Source organism: Tenrec ecaudatus, chromosome 17 (assembly GCF_050624435.1).
Source record: "Tenrec ecaudatus isolate mTenEca1 chromosome 17, mTenEca1.hap1, whole genome shotgun sequence".
In the NCBI taxonomy this organism is placed as follows: Eukaryota; Metazoa; Chordata; class Mammalia; order Afrosoricida; family Tenrecidae; genus Tenrec; species Tenrec ecaudatus.
The window spans coordinates 11,505,561-11,522,566 of record NC_134546.1 but is presented as its reverse complement, the minus strand read 5'-3'; the positions used below and the strand labels follow the sequence as shown (position 1 = coordinate 11,522,566).

At 41.3% G+C, this 17,006-nt stretch overlaps 1 protein-coding gene across 1 annotated transcript in view; it reads left to right on the top strand.

Moving 5' to 3' along the window:
• Positions 1–447: 447 nt before the first annotated feature.
• The window catches only part of RAB1A (RAB1A, member RAS oncogene family), a 34,840-nt gene continuing 18,281 nt past the window's right edge, over positions 448–17,006 (top strand). Inside the window, exon 1 of the mRNA XM_075535624.1 lies at positions 448–673. Coding sequence (XP_075391739.1) covers positions 651–673 — 23 coding nt within the window. The 5' untranslated portion in view covers positions 448–650. The remainder of the gene's footprint in view (positions 674–17,006) is intronic.

Sequence of the window (17,006 nt, the reverse complement as noted above, 5' to 3'; positions counted from 1 at the left end):
CTCGGGTCCCGTCCCCGGCCGGCCCCCGGCGCTGCGCTCTGCCCCGCCCTTCCCCCCTCCCCCGCGCCCCACGCTCCCGTGGGGCGCTGACTCGCCCAGCTGCCACGTCTCACTGATGACATCACCAGGGCCGCTCGGCCTTAGCCAATCCGCTAGGGGGAGTCCGAGCGAAGTCCTAGCCAGCGAGTCAGTGGGGCGGGACCTGGGAGGAGCGGTCGGGTGGGGGGGTGAGAGAGTGGGGAAATGGGGCGGGCCACAGCCCTCCAAGTGCGCATGTGCCACAGGCGCAAGGCTTGGCGGGAAGTTGAGTCCTGGCTGCGCCGCACTGTGAGTTCTCGGCGCCCACAGCGGCAGTTCGTGACTCTCTTTCCCGGCATGCCAGGCGGTGCGGCCGCCCTCTGGGCTGTGTAAAGGCCCCCCGGTCTAAGACTTCCCTATTTCCTGGTTCGCCGGCGGCCATTTTGGGTGGAAGCGATCGCTGAGTGGCGGCGGCTGCTGATTGTGTTCCAGGGGGACTTAGTCAGGGAAGACGTTTGCTCTCCTGGAACAGCCTATCTCATTCCTGCCCTTTGATTACCTGTGGCGCGGAGAGTCAGGGCGGCGGCTGCGGCAGCAAGGGCGGCGGTGGCGGCGGCGGCAGCTGCAGTGACATGTCCAGCATGAATCCCGAATAGTGAGTGCAAGGGAGCTCCGGTCGCCTGGGTCCTTGGCCCCGCAGGGGGAAGCTCAAAGGGGGCTAGGCGGGGAGGGTGGGAGCACCGCCCGGGGTGAGGGGCTGGAGAGACCGGCAGGCCGGGAGACGGGCTCCATTGTCTGAGGGCTGAGGGGCGGCCGGGGGGGAGGGGGCGGGCCTGAGGGAGCCCGGACGGGGTCGGGGTGAAGGCCGAGCGCGGGGCCGCTGCGGAGGAAGGGGCCGGGAGAGTCAGCTGAGGGGGGCCGGGGCCCTGGGAGTTGAGTGGTGGGGCGGTGAGAAGGGGGAGCCCTCCCGGGAGGGAGTGACTTTGGAAGGACTTATTTTTAAGGCGAGGGGTGGGGTGAGGGATCGGTCTCCCGGGGGCCGCTGAGAGCCCCTGCGCCTGGTCGGCGACGCTGTCAGGAGCGCCCGGGTGAGAACCGGCTTTCCTGGTCAATCCTGAGCCCGTTCGCTGCCTCGTCTCGCGCCCTCCCCGCCAGGTTGCAGGTAACATGGATGCTTTTCAGGACTGCGTGGGATTGGGGGAGACGGGGAGAAGCGATGTCAGGGTTTCCGTCCCGAGTTCTCTGAGGGGAGTTCTTTGAGAACTCGCCGGGATCCTTGCTTTCTTAAAAACCTGGGCCATTTGGGAAGGTTTTCTCCCTCTTCGTTTTCCTTTTCCACAGAGGACGTTGAAGTCATTTCTGTCTTCTGTAGGTCGAAGGAAAAACGAAACGAAAAAAACCCAGCGCCGTCCTCCTGATCTCCTCCGAGTAAAGGAGGCCTTCGCTGGCGGCTTGAAAGAGACACGAATGGGACCTAGGATAGATCCGTCGGTTTTGTGTTACCTGCTTGAATAAGCGCTTGCAGAGAGGGAATGAGGTTCCATGACGTGTCATGAAAAGTTAATGAATTTTTTTCCTTGCTTACTCAACAAGTCACCATAGCAGATGTGACACACCTGGCTCCTTTCCTGGGAACTGGTTGGGTGTTCACTTTCTTGGGGAGATTTTGTCGGGTGCTTCCTCAGCGTCCCTTAAAAAAAGGAAAAAGAAAAAGTCGTTCTGCAGTATTCTTTACACCCCCCTCCCCATATATGTAAGTTAAACCATCCCAGCAGATTGAATTCATAGCCCTCTCTAGTCTCGGAAGTTTTTAGGAGGAGTGGGGAGATGTTTCTTAAAGCAAAAGTCAGTATTTGCCCCCCAACGTTTGGTTTCTTTGCTTCTCATTTTCCCCGAAAAGGTCCACCACCCATCAGTTTAGCTGACTGTCATGTGTGTGTCACATGATCTTGCAAAATGCTTTCTGACTTGGAAGTTTTGTAATACTCTGGTTTATGCGGAAATGTTCCCCTTTTTTTCCGTACTTAACAGAAGCCGTTGTGTTTTATTAGATTTTTATATACTTTAAGAAGTTGAGAAAAAATAAAGTTGAAAATAGTGTATTAGAGTGACCTATTTCCTCTGCTGAAGCATATTCTTCATTAGGGGCTCCAAGGACAAAATTGGATTAGCAGAGTCGAACTTTTTAGTCCTTAATTTAGTAGGTTTCTTGGCAACAGTAGAGAATCTGGGTTTGCCATTTTGTCGAGATTTACTCTTGAATTTCAGGGGGTTCTACTGTTTGCTACAAGCATGGAATACTATTGATAGAACTATTTGTTGAGGAGAACCTTGACAAGTTATTTAGCCTCTTAATGGGTTTCTTTTTGTAAAATAGTATAATGGGAATCATTCCTGTCATTCCTGTCAGGATACTTGAATGTGAAGTTCAAACTCTAAGAGTACTACTCTCTAGGTGGTACATAGACCTCATCTTGTAAGGCACTAGAGTAGTGCTTAGTCCTTACTATTAAGAAGTTCATAATGGGATATAGAAGATAGACTACCTATCTGGCAAACATCAGTATTACGGCAAGTTCAGCTAGGTGCCATGGAGCCGTTCTGCAAGATGTCGTAGGAGGGTGGGTGGCTTGGTTCACAACTTGGAAGCAGTAAGAAGTGTATCCTTCATACAAAGGGACGTCTCCTGAGGAAATGGGAAGCAGAAGAGAGTGGGCATTTTCTAAGGGGAAAAGGAAGAAGCGGAATGGCTAATAAATGGCAAGGGCTTATTTTTAAAGAATGGACTATTGTACTGTTAAATTTTTTGTGGAATTTTCAATAACATGATGAAAACTTCGTATTACAAGAGGGAAATCATTTACTATCCTATTTATAGAATATACTGGAGAAAACTGGAAGAAAAGTCTTTAAAATATTAATGGTGGCTTGTTGAATTCTAAGTTCTTCTCACACCTTTGTTTACTCTTTTCTGTCAATATATTTTGTTTCTATAGTTGTAAATTTCTTCATGTCCTAGATTATATGGACAGTATGTAGTAAATACCTTGTCAGAACATTCTTTATAGGACTCTAAATTATTAATGTTAACAGAATCAAACCAAAATGTAGTTTGTATTTTACTTTTTTTTTTGCATTTGAGTATTCTCCATTAGCCAGGTTGTTTTTATATTCTAGATTGTTCCTAATAAGATACTCTAGGAATTACAGAAAACCTTTGGAAAAGTGCTAGTGAACATTACTTGCGGTGAGTGGAGGTTATGGATACTCAATTAGGGGAGCGTATAAAGGCTGCTGGCAACTGATTTTTAAAGTCTGACTTGCTAGTTTCTAATCAGTTTCTTGCTGTTGTAAAATGATTGAGAAAGCAAATTCTTAAGAGTTTTAACAACCAAAGATATGCTTCATTTTTTAAAAATCATTTTATATTACTCCTTTTATGCCGTATGAATGCTACTTATTTAGTAATGAAAGATGGGTTCTTGAACAAAAAAAGTTTGGTTATTTAGAAGGAATAAAAATTAGTATGTTGGTTGACATAAAACTACCTGTTGATATCTTTATAATTGAATGCTTTTACTTTATGGTCATTTAGGTTGTAAGCTTTTGGCTTGGGGAGAAAGGATTATATCAGTCATTTTAAACTACCCCTTCAGCACCTTCCCATCCTGTCTGGCTGATTTGAGGGAAATGACCACCCAGGATTATTTTTTTACAGTAGAAGTTAAGTATAATGACTGACTTGTAAATTTGAGCTACAAACTAAAAACATAATTGGAAGTGTAATCTGAATGGTAGAAAGTAGATGGAAAAAAGATCAGAGCTTTTTTTCCCCCTCAGGAAATCTGAAGAAAGATTTTTATTTTCTTAGTGGGGTGGGAGGGTGAAGCAGGCAGTGATTATTTCAGCACACTGGATAAGAAATACTTAACATTATTCTCATACCAGAAGCTTTTTTATAATCCACTAACTTCTAAACTCATCACAGTATTTTTTCAGTGCTGAGATAATCATAATGAGTCTTGGCTCTTTAATGTTATAAAGCGTGTACACCTATCATGAATACATCAGTGTGCTATAGTAGGGAGAGCTATAGTAGCATATTTGGACAAACTGTAGGAAAAATGTTAAAGCAGTTGCCTAGTTTCGTTTTTCTCTTCTCCCATTTGAATCTCAAGATTTAATCATTCTTTCAACTTTGCTCTCCTATCCATGGTAGATTCAAAGAAGCTGCTTTGTCAGCCCTATGCTGCTGCTCCCCCCCCCCCCCCCCCCGCCCTGCCCCATGCTTCTTATTAAACTTATTCTCAAGGATTTGAAAATAAAATCAGGTTTATCACTTATAACTCTGACATTATGATTTCATTAAGTAATCACTATTATCTTTCATATACTTTATTAGAGTTTTTAATCAGAAAAACAGGAACCAACTAAAAATTGCCCTTTGGGTTGTCAATGACTTTTATAGTGGTGGTGGTGGCTTGAAATATGCAGAAAATTCCAAAAGAAAAATCATACTTTGACTATTTAGAATATGACTTCTAGAGAATCAACATCTGTGGTTTTTTGGGTAATTTAGATTACTAGTAGCTCCATAGAATCTTCACATAAAAAGTTTTGTTTGAAGGGATGATCTTTTAGTACATTTGAAAATAACGAGTTTTTCATTTAAAAATTTCATTTAGCCTTTTAAAAACTTAAGTTAAAATAAGGGTTGCGGCAGGCTGTTTTTTTTGCCTATTCCAGCAAATCTTAAGGTTTTAGTGTGTATGGCGTTTCTACCTGGACTGTGTGTATGAGATAGCTTCTTTATTGTCAATTATGATATTTAACTTTCAACTTGATAGTAAAGAGTAGATTCCTTTTGCTCCTTCTACTCTTGTTTTCTTAATATATGGAGATGTTTAAGGTTAAACTTAACATTGAGACTTTTATGGTCTGCTGAAGAATCAGCTTTGAATGTCTTAAGGTGGAAAATAATTAAAAATGGGTTTTGAGTGTCAGTGTATGAGATGTTTTAGATGGTGTGGTTTATCAGCTTTACCACTTTGTCTGAACTTTGGACAAAGTTTTAATAAGAGATGTAGGCAAAATGCCCAGGGTTTTTTTCCCCCTCCTTTCTTTATGGGAGGGGGGAGTGGCCAGACTATTTGACTATTGTGGCTGAGTTTAAGGAACCCTAGTGGCACATTGGGTTAAACATGGAGCCAGTCCCAGCTCAATAGTGTCACGGAGGGAGAAAGATGAGGTTGTTGATGTTTGAAGCTTTAGAGTCCCAGAAACCAGTTCTGCATTGCCCTTGAGCAGAGCTTCTCCACCTTCCCAATGCTGCCACCCTTTCATACAGTTTCTCACGTTGTGGTGACCCCACCCCGACCATAACATTATTTTTGTTGCTACTTCATCACTGTCATTTTGCTACTGTTATGAATCGGGAGACCCCTGTGAAAGGGTTTTTTGACCGCGTCCCCGTCCCATGTCCCCCCTCCCCCCCCCCCCCCCGCCAGGTTGAGAGCCGCTGTCCTACTAGGATAGGACTTTTTAAACTTTCCACTCACCGTCCCTTTTTGCCTGAGACACTTGCAGCACAGGCAGGTGCTTCCAGAAACACCTCAGATTCACTGTGTTTTGATTTTGAATTAAATTTTGGTCATTTCATGTTCAAAAAACCTTTTGTTGTTGCCAATTCTTTTGTGGCTCCCACATTCAGTTATGTGACCCCATACCCCCATATGGGACTGTGACCAACAGTTTTAGAAGCTTTGCTGTAGGGTCACTTTGACTTGGAATTGACTCAGAATCAGATAGCATGTTTTGAAGGTTCAACCATTCACACATTTATTTTCATGACATACTAGTTGGTTGCAATCCTGTCAACAGCATTTTTTCCACTTCCTTCCTGGGTTCCTCTTTTCCATTGGTCCATCTTTCTTGCCCTTTTCTACTTTCTAAACTTTTATGTTTTGAGTAGGTGCTTCCCCTTTTGGTCTGAGAGGTATGTTCTTGAGAGCGTTACTGTTCAGATTACAGGAAGTCTTTGTTGGACAGGGCTTCAGGTTTGAGGGGTCTAAGTGCTCAGGTGTTTTATCAGTCTCAGACCATTAATGTAATTAATCTTTTGTGATTTTGAATTTTGTTCCACATTTTTGTCCTATTCCATCTATGACCTTCTATTGTGATCACTGATTTGAGTGGTCTTTAGTGGGAGCCTGGAACCATCTCTAGTTCTGGTCTCAGGATAGTGTGTACTTTTCTTTACTCTTCATTTCTCTGAACAAGGAGATCTCAGTCACTACTTCGTGAGAATATTGCCTTTATGAACTATGTTATGCTGATTGACCTAGATGTCTCCTGAGACAATTGTGTCCAAAGCCCAATGACTAATTATGAGGCGTTTGGTTATGGCTTTACATTTTCATAACCTTGCCTCCTTTGTGCTCCACTATAGACATGGCTGTGTTTGCAGCACATCACAACTACCTAAGTGGAAATAGCGTATTATATATGCTGATGGTGTAGTCCTGTTCACCTTCCTATGCCTGTTCAGCGTTCATGTCTACCTATGTATCCACTAATAGATTATGGTTTGCTATTACTGTTAATGCGGGATTCTGTATATGATAGTGCAGGGTCAGTGGATAATGTAATGTGGCTCTTTTAGCGAAAAAGCCTAACTCACTGAGAAGTTGTGGGAAGACTCTCATAGGATTCACTTGGGAATGACTGTTAATGGAATTTATTGTGATTGCTATCCTGCTGGGTATAAACTGAGTCCTCTCAGAAGCAGGAGGGGGATCTGTCTCACTATCAACAAGAGCCAGGGGTAGAGTGTATTCTCTAATCCCTGAAATTCCTGCACAGTGAACCTCATTGGATCAGAAGATAGCTGTGACATCCACGGAGTGGCAGAGGAACAGTAACAGAACCAGGAGCCAGAGGATGGAACAGAGTGGTGTATTTCCCAGCCTATAGAGCAAGTAGTTGAGTGCTTTTGAGCAGAACTCTGACTTGTGGAATTGGGGTACTGCTAGACACTTAATTGGGGGAGCTGGGCTTGCTGACCCACTAAGAGTGGAGAACCTTCAGGTTGAAGTTAATGGAGTGGGGTGCCTCAGGGCACTTAATTGGGGGAGCTGTGTTCACTGACCCTTGGAACTTAAGACAAATGCCTTCTGGTTGAGGCTTCCAGTGGAATAGCATGCTCTTTGGTTTTTATTAACAGTCTTGAAAGAACTTTATAAGTGTCCTGACTGAACATAGGTATCCAAAGCATTTTTCACTTGTGTTATAACGTGTTAATTTCTATAATAAATCCTTTAATCATGAATATTGTCTGTTCTGCGTGGTTGTGGTAGTGAATTATGAGACCTAGATATCAAGTAAGAGTGTTTTCTGATACACAACTAAATAATATTTGCATTTGTTGCCTTTAACTCTGGTGTGCCTCCTAGTCTGTCTTTGCCTTTGGTCCTTTTATGCTGGCAACCCCTACCCTCCTTGTTGTACATTACCTATTCTTTCACCCAAGTTAATGCTTGTCTAAGTCTTAATTAGTGATTTTTTTCACCCTTGTGCCGTTCCTGGTAACCATTAAAGAATATTTCTTCGTGTTCACCTTCTCTAGGCTTTTTATTATTATAGTGATCTTATACCAATATGCTCTGGTTCGTCTATGTTGTGAAATGTTTCATGGATTCATTATTTGTGTGCTGTGTTCCATTGTGTGTTCATCCATTCACCTGTCTATAGGCACTTGGTTTGCTGTGAGAAACACTGTTGTATGAGATTGCTTTGTTAATAATTTTAGTAGAACCTAGGGAGTAGATGTCTGGAAGAGAACCTAAGGTCTAGTTTTCCCGTGGAACCACTCTTTGAATGTTTCAGATTTTAACAGGATAATGGTGAAACGGTATTTGGAATTGGTGAAACAGTATTTCGAATAGTAATTTGGAAAATAATACTTCCCAGTCTCTGAAAACAAGAGAACGGGCTTCTATTGGCTGACTTAAACATGTGATTAAAGACCACCAGGATGCGTGGGAGGGAAGCAGGGAGAGTAGGACATGAAGATCCCCTTGGTACTTTTGTGACTAGTCTGTTCAGTTGGCTAGAACTCCTTGCTTTACTAAATCCAAGGTTTGTGGTAGATGATCCTGGTGCATCCCAGTTAAAGTTTACTCTGTTGGATGTTTGTGAATTCTTTATTCCAACAGTGTTGCATGTGTGTTCTTTTGTTGTGGGAAGGAGGGGGGGTGGATGGACCGCACACTCTGAAAACATTGCAGTTTAATAATAAGAACTAGTTGCCGTCTCCAAAACCTAAGCTCACTGCCATCAAGTCGATGCCATGTCATAGCGACCCTATAGGACTGGATAGAACTGCCTCCATGGGTTTCCAAGATTGTAACTTTTTGGGAGTAGAAAACCCCGTCTTTCTCCTGTGGAGTGGCTGGTGGTTTCAAACTGCTGACCTTTTGGATTGCAGCCCAACACGTAACCACTATGCCACCAGGGCTCTAGTTGCCCTCTAGTAGTTTGAAACTCATGCACCATTTTTTATGAGTTCCCAAGTCATGTGCCAAACATTAGACTAGGGTCTTTCCACAGGACATTTTATGCAAGCTGTATCTCACACTGAACTTTTTTACAAATGGAATAGAATGAAATGTATAATTGAGGTTTTCCAAGAACAATATGAACTTGTTTATTGTATAATGAGTGAACTTTTCCTTTTCATTCTGGCTATGTAGATATTTTACGGTAACTTAATTCAGGATAGTACTTCTTAACTCTTGGAGCATTTGATGACCCCTAAGGACCTTCTCCCTTTGTCTACATATCATACTAGCCTTATGCATAATATCATTAGTGCCTCACATCCCTGAGCTTGTGCCTCAAATGAACAATGCTTGATTTAGAAAATTGAAAGCAGATAGGAAAAATTCTCTGGAATCTGAAGGTAGTGGAGCTTAACTTTAAATCTGGTATCCTGAAATAGTTTGAGTTTTAGACTGTGAGGCATTCCTTTATTTTGATGACCCTAGTCAGTGTTTTTCATTTTAATGCTTACCTATCTGTTTTTCATTAAGTTACTAATTTAGGGGGTGTTTTCATGAGTCTAAAAATAAAAGCACAGAATTCATAGAACATTAGTATTCACATTAACAATGGTGGGTAATCTTTGTAGTGACTCTACCACTTCAGAATTCATGTGGTATGATAGGGATAAATAAATGCCTCCCAAAATATACCAAACTCAGTGCTGGCAAGTGAAGTTTGACTCTCAGCCATCCTATAGGACAGAGTAGAGCTTGCTCCCTTTGGGTTTTAGAGGCTGTACATCCTTATGAGCAGAAACTCATCTTCTCCTGCAGTGTGACTAGTGGATTTGAACAGCTGACATTGTGGTTAGCAACCTGAAGCACACACTACTACACCAGAACTCCTTGGGATAAATGCTTAGCCCAGTATAATATATTCTTTAAGTGGATTAGATGAATAAATTCATTAAAAGACCATTTGAGGCAACTTTAGAAAATATATGGTATGGTTGATTGATGTATATACTCGAGTATAAGCCAACCCGAATATCAGCCAGGCACCTAATTTTACCACAAAAACTGCATTAAAAATGCTGAAAACTTGGCTTATACATGAGTATATATGGTAAGTGGTTATTTAATTTGAAGTCTGGTGGCTCACACCTATGCTCATGAACAATTAAGTTCAACACTTAACTAAAGCTAATGAAGTCTGAACTCTAAAATAGGTTATTTTCATGTGCTTTTGAGTCTCACTTAGTCTTTGCTAACCACAAGTGTTCTAAATTAATTTGAGCAGTGAATCACATATTTTTTGTACTGCTTAGTCTTATGCATTAGCTAGTTCTAATTGCTTTGATTTAGTCTAATAGTTTTTATATAGAACTTAATATAGTTACTGGTGTTTTTATAATGTAAGGTCTATCGAATTTAAAGGGAATATGGTGTGATGAAAAGAACAGATTTTAGAATTGGAAAACCTAGGTTTGAATATAGACTACCCCTTTCCATACATTTCATTTATATACTTTGTAAAATGCGATTCATAGTGTCAGCTAAGTTCTGTGTCTTAAGGGTAAACTCTAAAATGCTATCCAGATGTTATTGAACTTTGGATTTTCTGGTAAGGGATATTAGGACATGTGTCAGTTTTATTTTTTTTAATCACATTTAAACATCACACGCTTCGCTCTTTTCCTTTTTTCTGTACTGTAAAAACATTTTCAGAGGTTTCTTTCCTCCCCTCCATCTGTAGTAGGTATTGGATTGTGAATTCCCTTAATAGACTTATGTTTTGTTGGTTGGTACTATTTGTCCAGGCAACTTTTCTTGAAACAGTTAAATATTATGCTATAGAAGATCATTTAAAAGCAGCAATTCTCAATTTGTGGGCCATGACCCCTTTGGGGGTTGAATGACCCTTTCACAGGGGTCACTTTTTATATTTTCAATCATTTTATTAGGGACTCATACAACTCATCACAATCCATACATACATACATCAGTTGTGGAAAGCACTTTTGTACTTTCATTGCTCTCATCATTCTCAAAACATTTGTGCTTCACATAGCCCTTGGCATCAGCTCCTCGTTTTTCCCTTCCTTCCCCGCTCCCCTCTCCCTCATGAACTGTAGATAATTTATAAATTATTATTTTGTCATATCTTGCACTGTCCAACGTCTCCTTTCTGTTGTCCGTCCCCCAGAGAGGAGGTTATATGTAGATCCTTGTAATCGGTTCCCCCTTTCCAGCCCACCTTCCCGGTATCGCCACTCACACAACTGGTCTTGAAGGGATCATCCGCCCTGGATTCCCTGTGTTTCCAGTTCCTATCTGTACCAGTGTACATCCTCTGGTCTAGCCAGACTTGCAAGGTAGAATTCGGATCATGATAGTGGGGGTTGGAGTGGGGGGAGGAAGCATTTAGGAACTAGAGGAAAGTTGTATGTTTCATCGTTGCCTACAGATGGACTTTGGGTCCCCAGTCCCCACTCCCTCTCATTCACAATGATGTGATTTTTAATTTTTTTTATGATGATGCCTGATAACTGATCCCTTTGACACCTTGTGATCGCACAGGCTGGTGTGCTTCTTCCATGTGGGCTTTGTTGCTTCTGAGCTAGATGGCCGCTTGTTTACTTTAAGACCCCAGAGGCTATATCTTTTGGTAGCCGGGCACAATCAGCTTTCTTTGCCACATTTGCTTATGCACCCATTTGTCTTCAGCTATTGTTTCAGGGAGATGTGCAGCCAATGATAATGATTTTTTGTTCTTTGATGCCTGATAACTGATCCTTTCAGCACCTCATGATCACGCAGGCTGGTATGATTCTTCCATGTGGCTTTGTTGCTTCTGAGCTAGATGGCCACTTGTTTACCTTCAAGCCTTTAAGACCCCAGATGTTACATCTTTTGATAGCTAGGCACCATCAGCTTTCTTCATCACATTTGCTTATGCACCCGCTTTGTCTTCAGCGATTGTGTCAGGAAGGTGAGCTTCGTGGAATACCAGTTTATATAGAACAAAACATTCTTGCATTGACGGATTACTTGACTGGAGGCCCAATGTCCATCTGCACCTTAATACTAAATCCATACATATATGCACACAGAACTATTTCCACATCCTCATATATAAATATATTTACATATATATGTACAAGCCTTTATTTAGATCTCTATAAATGCCATTTACCTCCTAGCTCTTTCCTCTATTTCCTTTTATTTTCCTCTTGTCCCACTATCATGTTTGGCCTTCATTAGGGTTTCAGTAATTCCTCTCGGTTACGTTACCCTTGGTCACGCCCTACCAGGCCTCCTACACCCTCCTCACCACCGATTTGGATCACTTGTTGCTCCTTTGTACCTGGGTTTGTTAACACCAGTACCTTTCCCCCCCAACTCCCCCTCTCCCATGTCTCCCCGGAACTGTCCATCCTGTTTTTTTCTCCTCCAGATTGTTCATCCAGCCTATTTTATTTAAACAGACCTGCGGAGATAATAGCATGCACAGAAACAAGACAGAGCAAAACCAAGCAACAAAAGAAAACAAAACAACAACAAGCCAATGATAAAAATGAAACAAAACACAACAAGAAATAAAAGTTTGTAGTTCAAGGACTGTTTGTTGGCCTTTAGGAGTGTTTTCCAGTTGAGTCTGTTGGGGTGCCAAGCCCTGACCCCAAAGTCTATTTTTGGTATTCGCTTGGGACTTTGTTGCTCTGCTCCCCTTGCTGTTTTGTTGTACGCCCTTAGTGTTTTGACTCAGTGTGGTAGATCAGATCGGGCAGGATTTACACATTGTGTCTCCACTGTTGTCCCCTGTAGGGCTATGGTTCAGTGAGGGATGTCTTGTCTCATAGTGGGCCAGCCATGTGATCTTCACTGTGGATTGGCTGCTCTGAGTGGGAAGATGGGCTAAGATGTGCTCCACTCTCTCCATACCCTTTCAGTTGTTCCTGTGTGCTCTGATCAGCCATGTCCCTTTCCTGGAGCTGCAGATTCAGTCCTGTCCTCTGAAATAAATTATTCTGGGTGGGGAGGGGCAGGTGTCCACATAGTTGGGATTGGGGCCTGCCTTTCAGACCTCTCCACTGGTTTGCCACTCCATGCCGGCATGTTGCATTCACATCTTGGAGCGCTGGGTTGAAGTCTGGCCCCTCTTTCTACAAGGGTCACTTTAAAAAAAAAATCATTTTATTGGGGGCTTATAGAACTCCTATCACAGTCTATATTGTTTCTCTTGTTTCAGTTGCAGATGCTGGGTTAAGGTGTTGATTTTGGTTTTCTCCTCTTTTTCATGTATTTTGATTGCTATAAATCGCATTCTCATAACTGCTTTCATGTGAAGGGTCACTTTTAAGACCATTGGAAAACACAGTTTTTCAATGGTCTTAGGAAACTTGACATCGCTCTATCCATCTCCAGGCGGGTCCACCCACATGTAGATAATGCGCACATACGAGTTCCTGGCGTGAAGACAGTTACCCATGCTACATCATGCTTCAAGACAAAATTTCATTTATTTGTTATTAGAAGTAAATATTTCACGATATACATTGACATAGTGTTTTTGTGAATAATCACTGTGCTTTAATTATTTTCAATTTGTAACAATGAAAATATATCCTTCATATCAGATATTTACATGACAATTCATAATAGTAGGAAACTTACAGTGATGAAGTAGCAACGAAAATAATTTTATGGTTGGGGGCCACCACAACATGAGGACCTGTATCAAAGATCGCAGTGTTAGGAAGGTTGAGAACCACTGTTTAAAAGTGTTAAAGTGCAAAGATGTCGCTTTGAGCCATAAATTGATTCTAAATGTAGCCATGGTATTTTTACTTGCCTCATACATTTGAAAGCTGGACAATGAATAAAGATTGACGAAGAATTGATATATTTGAATTAAGGTTCTAGTAAAGAATATCGAAAATACCATGAACTGCTAGAAAACAAACAAATCTAACTTACTAGTACAGTGAGAATGCTCCTTAGAAGAGAATGTAGTGAGACTTTGTCTTTCGTACTTTGGAAATGTTTTGGGGACCAGACCTTGGGACAAACCATCAACTTATAAGAAAACCCTCAACAAAATGGATTACCACAAGGACTGCCAACAATTGTGAGGGTGGTGCAGGACTGGGCAGTGTTCCCTCCTGTTACACATCATACCAGGTGTCACCTGATTTGATGACACCTAACAACCACCACCTACCATTTGTCTGTCTGCTTGTAGTACTTCAGTGGCTTGCATATTAGTGTGATGCCAGCGGTTATGTCATCTCTATTTTGAAACCCCGCAGGATCACCCAAAGCAAACAGGATGCAGCAGAGCTTCAAGAATAAAAACGACTACAGAAAAGGAAAAGCTATCTACTTCTGAGGGATCAGCCACGGAAAACCTTATGAGTAAGAGTGGAAGACTGTCAGATGTAATGCTGGAAGATGAACCCTTCACGTTGTAAACCACTCAAAATAGCACTGGGGAAGAGCTGCCTGCTCAAAGTTGAGTTGGCCATAATGTTGTGATGGATTAATAAGCCTTTGAATGCTTTTATCTGCTGATGGGGCACAACTCAAAAGGAGAAATTCATTAATAATCAGAAAGTGGAATGTACAAAGTATGAATCTAGAAAAATTGAAAGTTGTGAAAAATGAAATGAAGCACATGAAAATTGATACTGTAGACATTAGTGAGCTAAAATGGACTGTTATTGGTCATTTTAAAGACTTACTATGCTGGGAATGACAAATCCTAGAGGAATAGCATTGCATTCAACTTCAAAATGAACATTTCAAGATAATAGCTTGCGGTGCTGTGATGCGATAATATGTTTGCTTACAATTGAGTCCAGTTAGTACAGGTATGATTCAAATTTATACACCAACTACTAAAGCTAGTGAATTCTACCAACTTCTTCAGTCTGAAACTGATCAAACAGGAGCTGAAGATACACTGTTAATTGCTGATTGAATGGAGAAAGTTGCAAAGAGAGGAAGGGCTGGGACCATAGTTGGAATATGTGACCTTAGGGGTAGAAACAAAGCTGGAGATCACAGAAATTTATAAAATCACTGACTTCATTCAAATACACTTTTCAGCAATATAAATTGTGTCTATACACGTTGACTTTGCCAGGTGGACTGTACACGAATCAAAAATTTGGTGTATTTTCAGGAAAAGACAATCGAGAAACTAAATATTAGTAAAATAAGACCAGGGGCTTATTGTGCAACAGGCTATCAATTGCTCATGTTGAAGTTGAAAATTAAAACAAGTCCAAGAGTGCCAAAATAACAAGAGAATATCCCAACTGACTTTTGAGAACATCTTAAGATAGGATATATTAAATACTACAAACAGAAGACCTGCTGAGTTGTGAGATGACATCTAGGACTTTTAAAAAAGTCATTAAAAAGGGAAAAAGCTCAAAGTGGATGTCAGATGTCAGAACATCTTTACCATAGATTCTAGAGTCACTAAAGTAAATGGAAGGAATGAAGCTGTACAAGAGCTGTATAGAAGAAGCAAAAGGACATCTTAATAAAAGATTTGCAGTTATAAAGTTAGAACATCTTCAGCATATCTTAAGCTGCAAGAACTGAAGTCGACACTCAAGCCTCAAATTGTAATATTGAGGGAGTCAATTGTGCGTGTGCCGAACCGAGTCCAAATGCAGTTGTGGGAACAGAACAAGAGAATACTTTGTGGTTTGAAATCAAGAAAGGTGTGTGTCAAGGATGTGTCCTCTCATCATTCTTAATCAGTCTGTATGCTGAGCAAATAGTGAGAGAAACCGGGGACTACACGGGGAAGAATGGCATCAGGATTGGAGGAAGGCTTATAAACAACGCTTGATATGCCGATGACAACCTTGATGTTGAAGATCAAGTATTACAACCTTCAGTAAGGATTCCAACTCAATGTAAAGAAAACCCAAATCCTCACAATTAGGCCAATAGTAACATCTTGGTAAACAGAAAAAAGACTAAAGTTGTCAAAGATTCTTTTATCTTGCTTGGCTCAACAATCAATGCTCATGAAAGCATCAGTCAAGAGATCAAAAGACAAGTTGCATTAAGTAAATTTACTCAAGACCTTTTTAAAGTGCTGAAAAGCAAGGATGTTACTTTGAGGACTTAGGTGGGCCTGACCCCAGCTGTGGTGTTTTACAGTCACTTTATATGCATGTGTAAGTTGGACATTGAATAAGGAAGATTGGAGAATTGATATATTTGTATTGCAGTATTACTGAAGAATATTGGACTGACAGAAGAACAAAGAAATATGACTTGGAAGAAGTACAGCCAGAGTGTTCCTTATCGAATGGAGGCTAGAGAGACTTCATCTTCCTTACTTGGACATGTTACCAGGAGAGACCATTACTGAGGTCATTACTCTTGCTGAAGCAGATGACCAGATAGCTAGAACGATGGGCTCCAACATTCAGTCGTGAAGATGCTGCAGAACCCGCAGTGTCTCTGTGGTTGTGCATAGGTACCTTTGAGTAGGAGCTGACTCAAGGACACTTAACATATACAGACAGGCAAACACATGCCAAGGGGGGTTTAATTTGTTTTATATATGATTGCTTAATAGTTGATACAGATGTGAAGGAGGGAGGGGCCTATAAATTTCTATTAACAGAAAGCTTTAGTTGTGTTTGATGTAGCGGGAGAGGAACAAGGCAGAGGCCTCTGCAGAGCCCTGGATGCTAGTCTTGATAAAGAGTCAGCAACTAACCTTTTTAATTCCTAATAACAGCTAAGAATTTTATAAATATGTGCATTGTTCCCCCTGATTCTCACAGTAATGATCTGTAGAAAGAGAGTCTTAGTTTGCCTGAATTAGTGGCTTGCCCAGCAGTATTCAGAGAAATTAAAATTGGTATTTTAGCTTGTAAGTCTGTAATTTCACTGTCCAAACATGCTGTTTTCACTTCATAACGTGGTTAACGTCTGGGAGTTTAAAGTTTAAGACAATTAGGCCTCTGCTTTTTTCCCTCTCTTTTGTCGGTTACTCTAAAAATTCATAATGGGGATATATCTTTTTTTTAAAACAGAATTTTGAAGTACATTCTCGGTGGACCTTTGGCTTTCTCTTTCACATCTTGTTTGATGATACTCAGATATTCTCCAGGTTTATGGTTTATTGTGTCGGTTTAGTTTTTCTACTCATGATTGTTCTGGCATACCAGGGGACACCTCCCAAAAAATTTTTTTTCCAAAGCTATGTATTTTACCAAACAGCCTTACCACCTTCAGACTATTCTCGATTACACTTAATACATTTGTCAAATCTGCCATTCCATTCTTGGAAACATTTTTCAAACTCATCTGTTTGGATGGCTGACACCACCTCACTCATTTTTTTTCTTCACTTTTCCTAAGTTGTCAAATCGCTGTACTTTCATGTTTCTCTTCTCTTCACGGAAACAA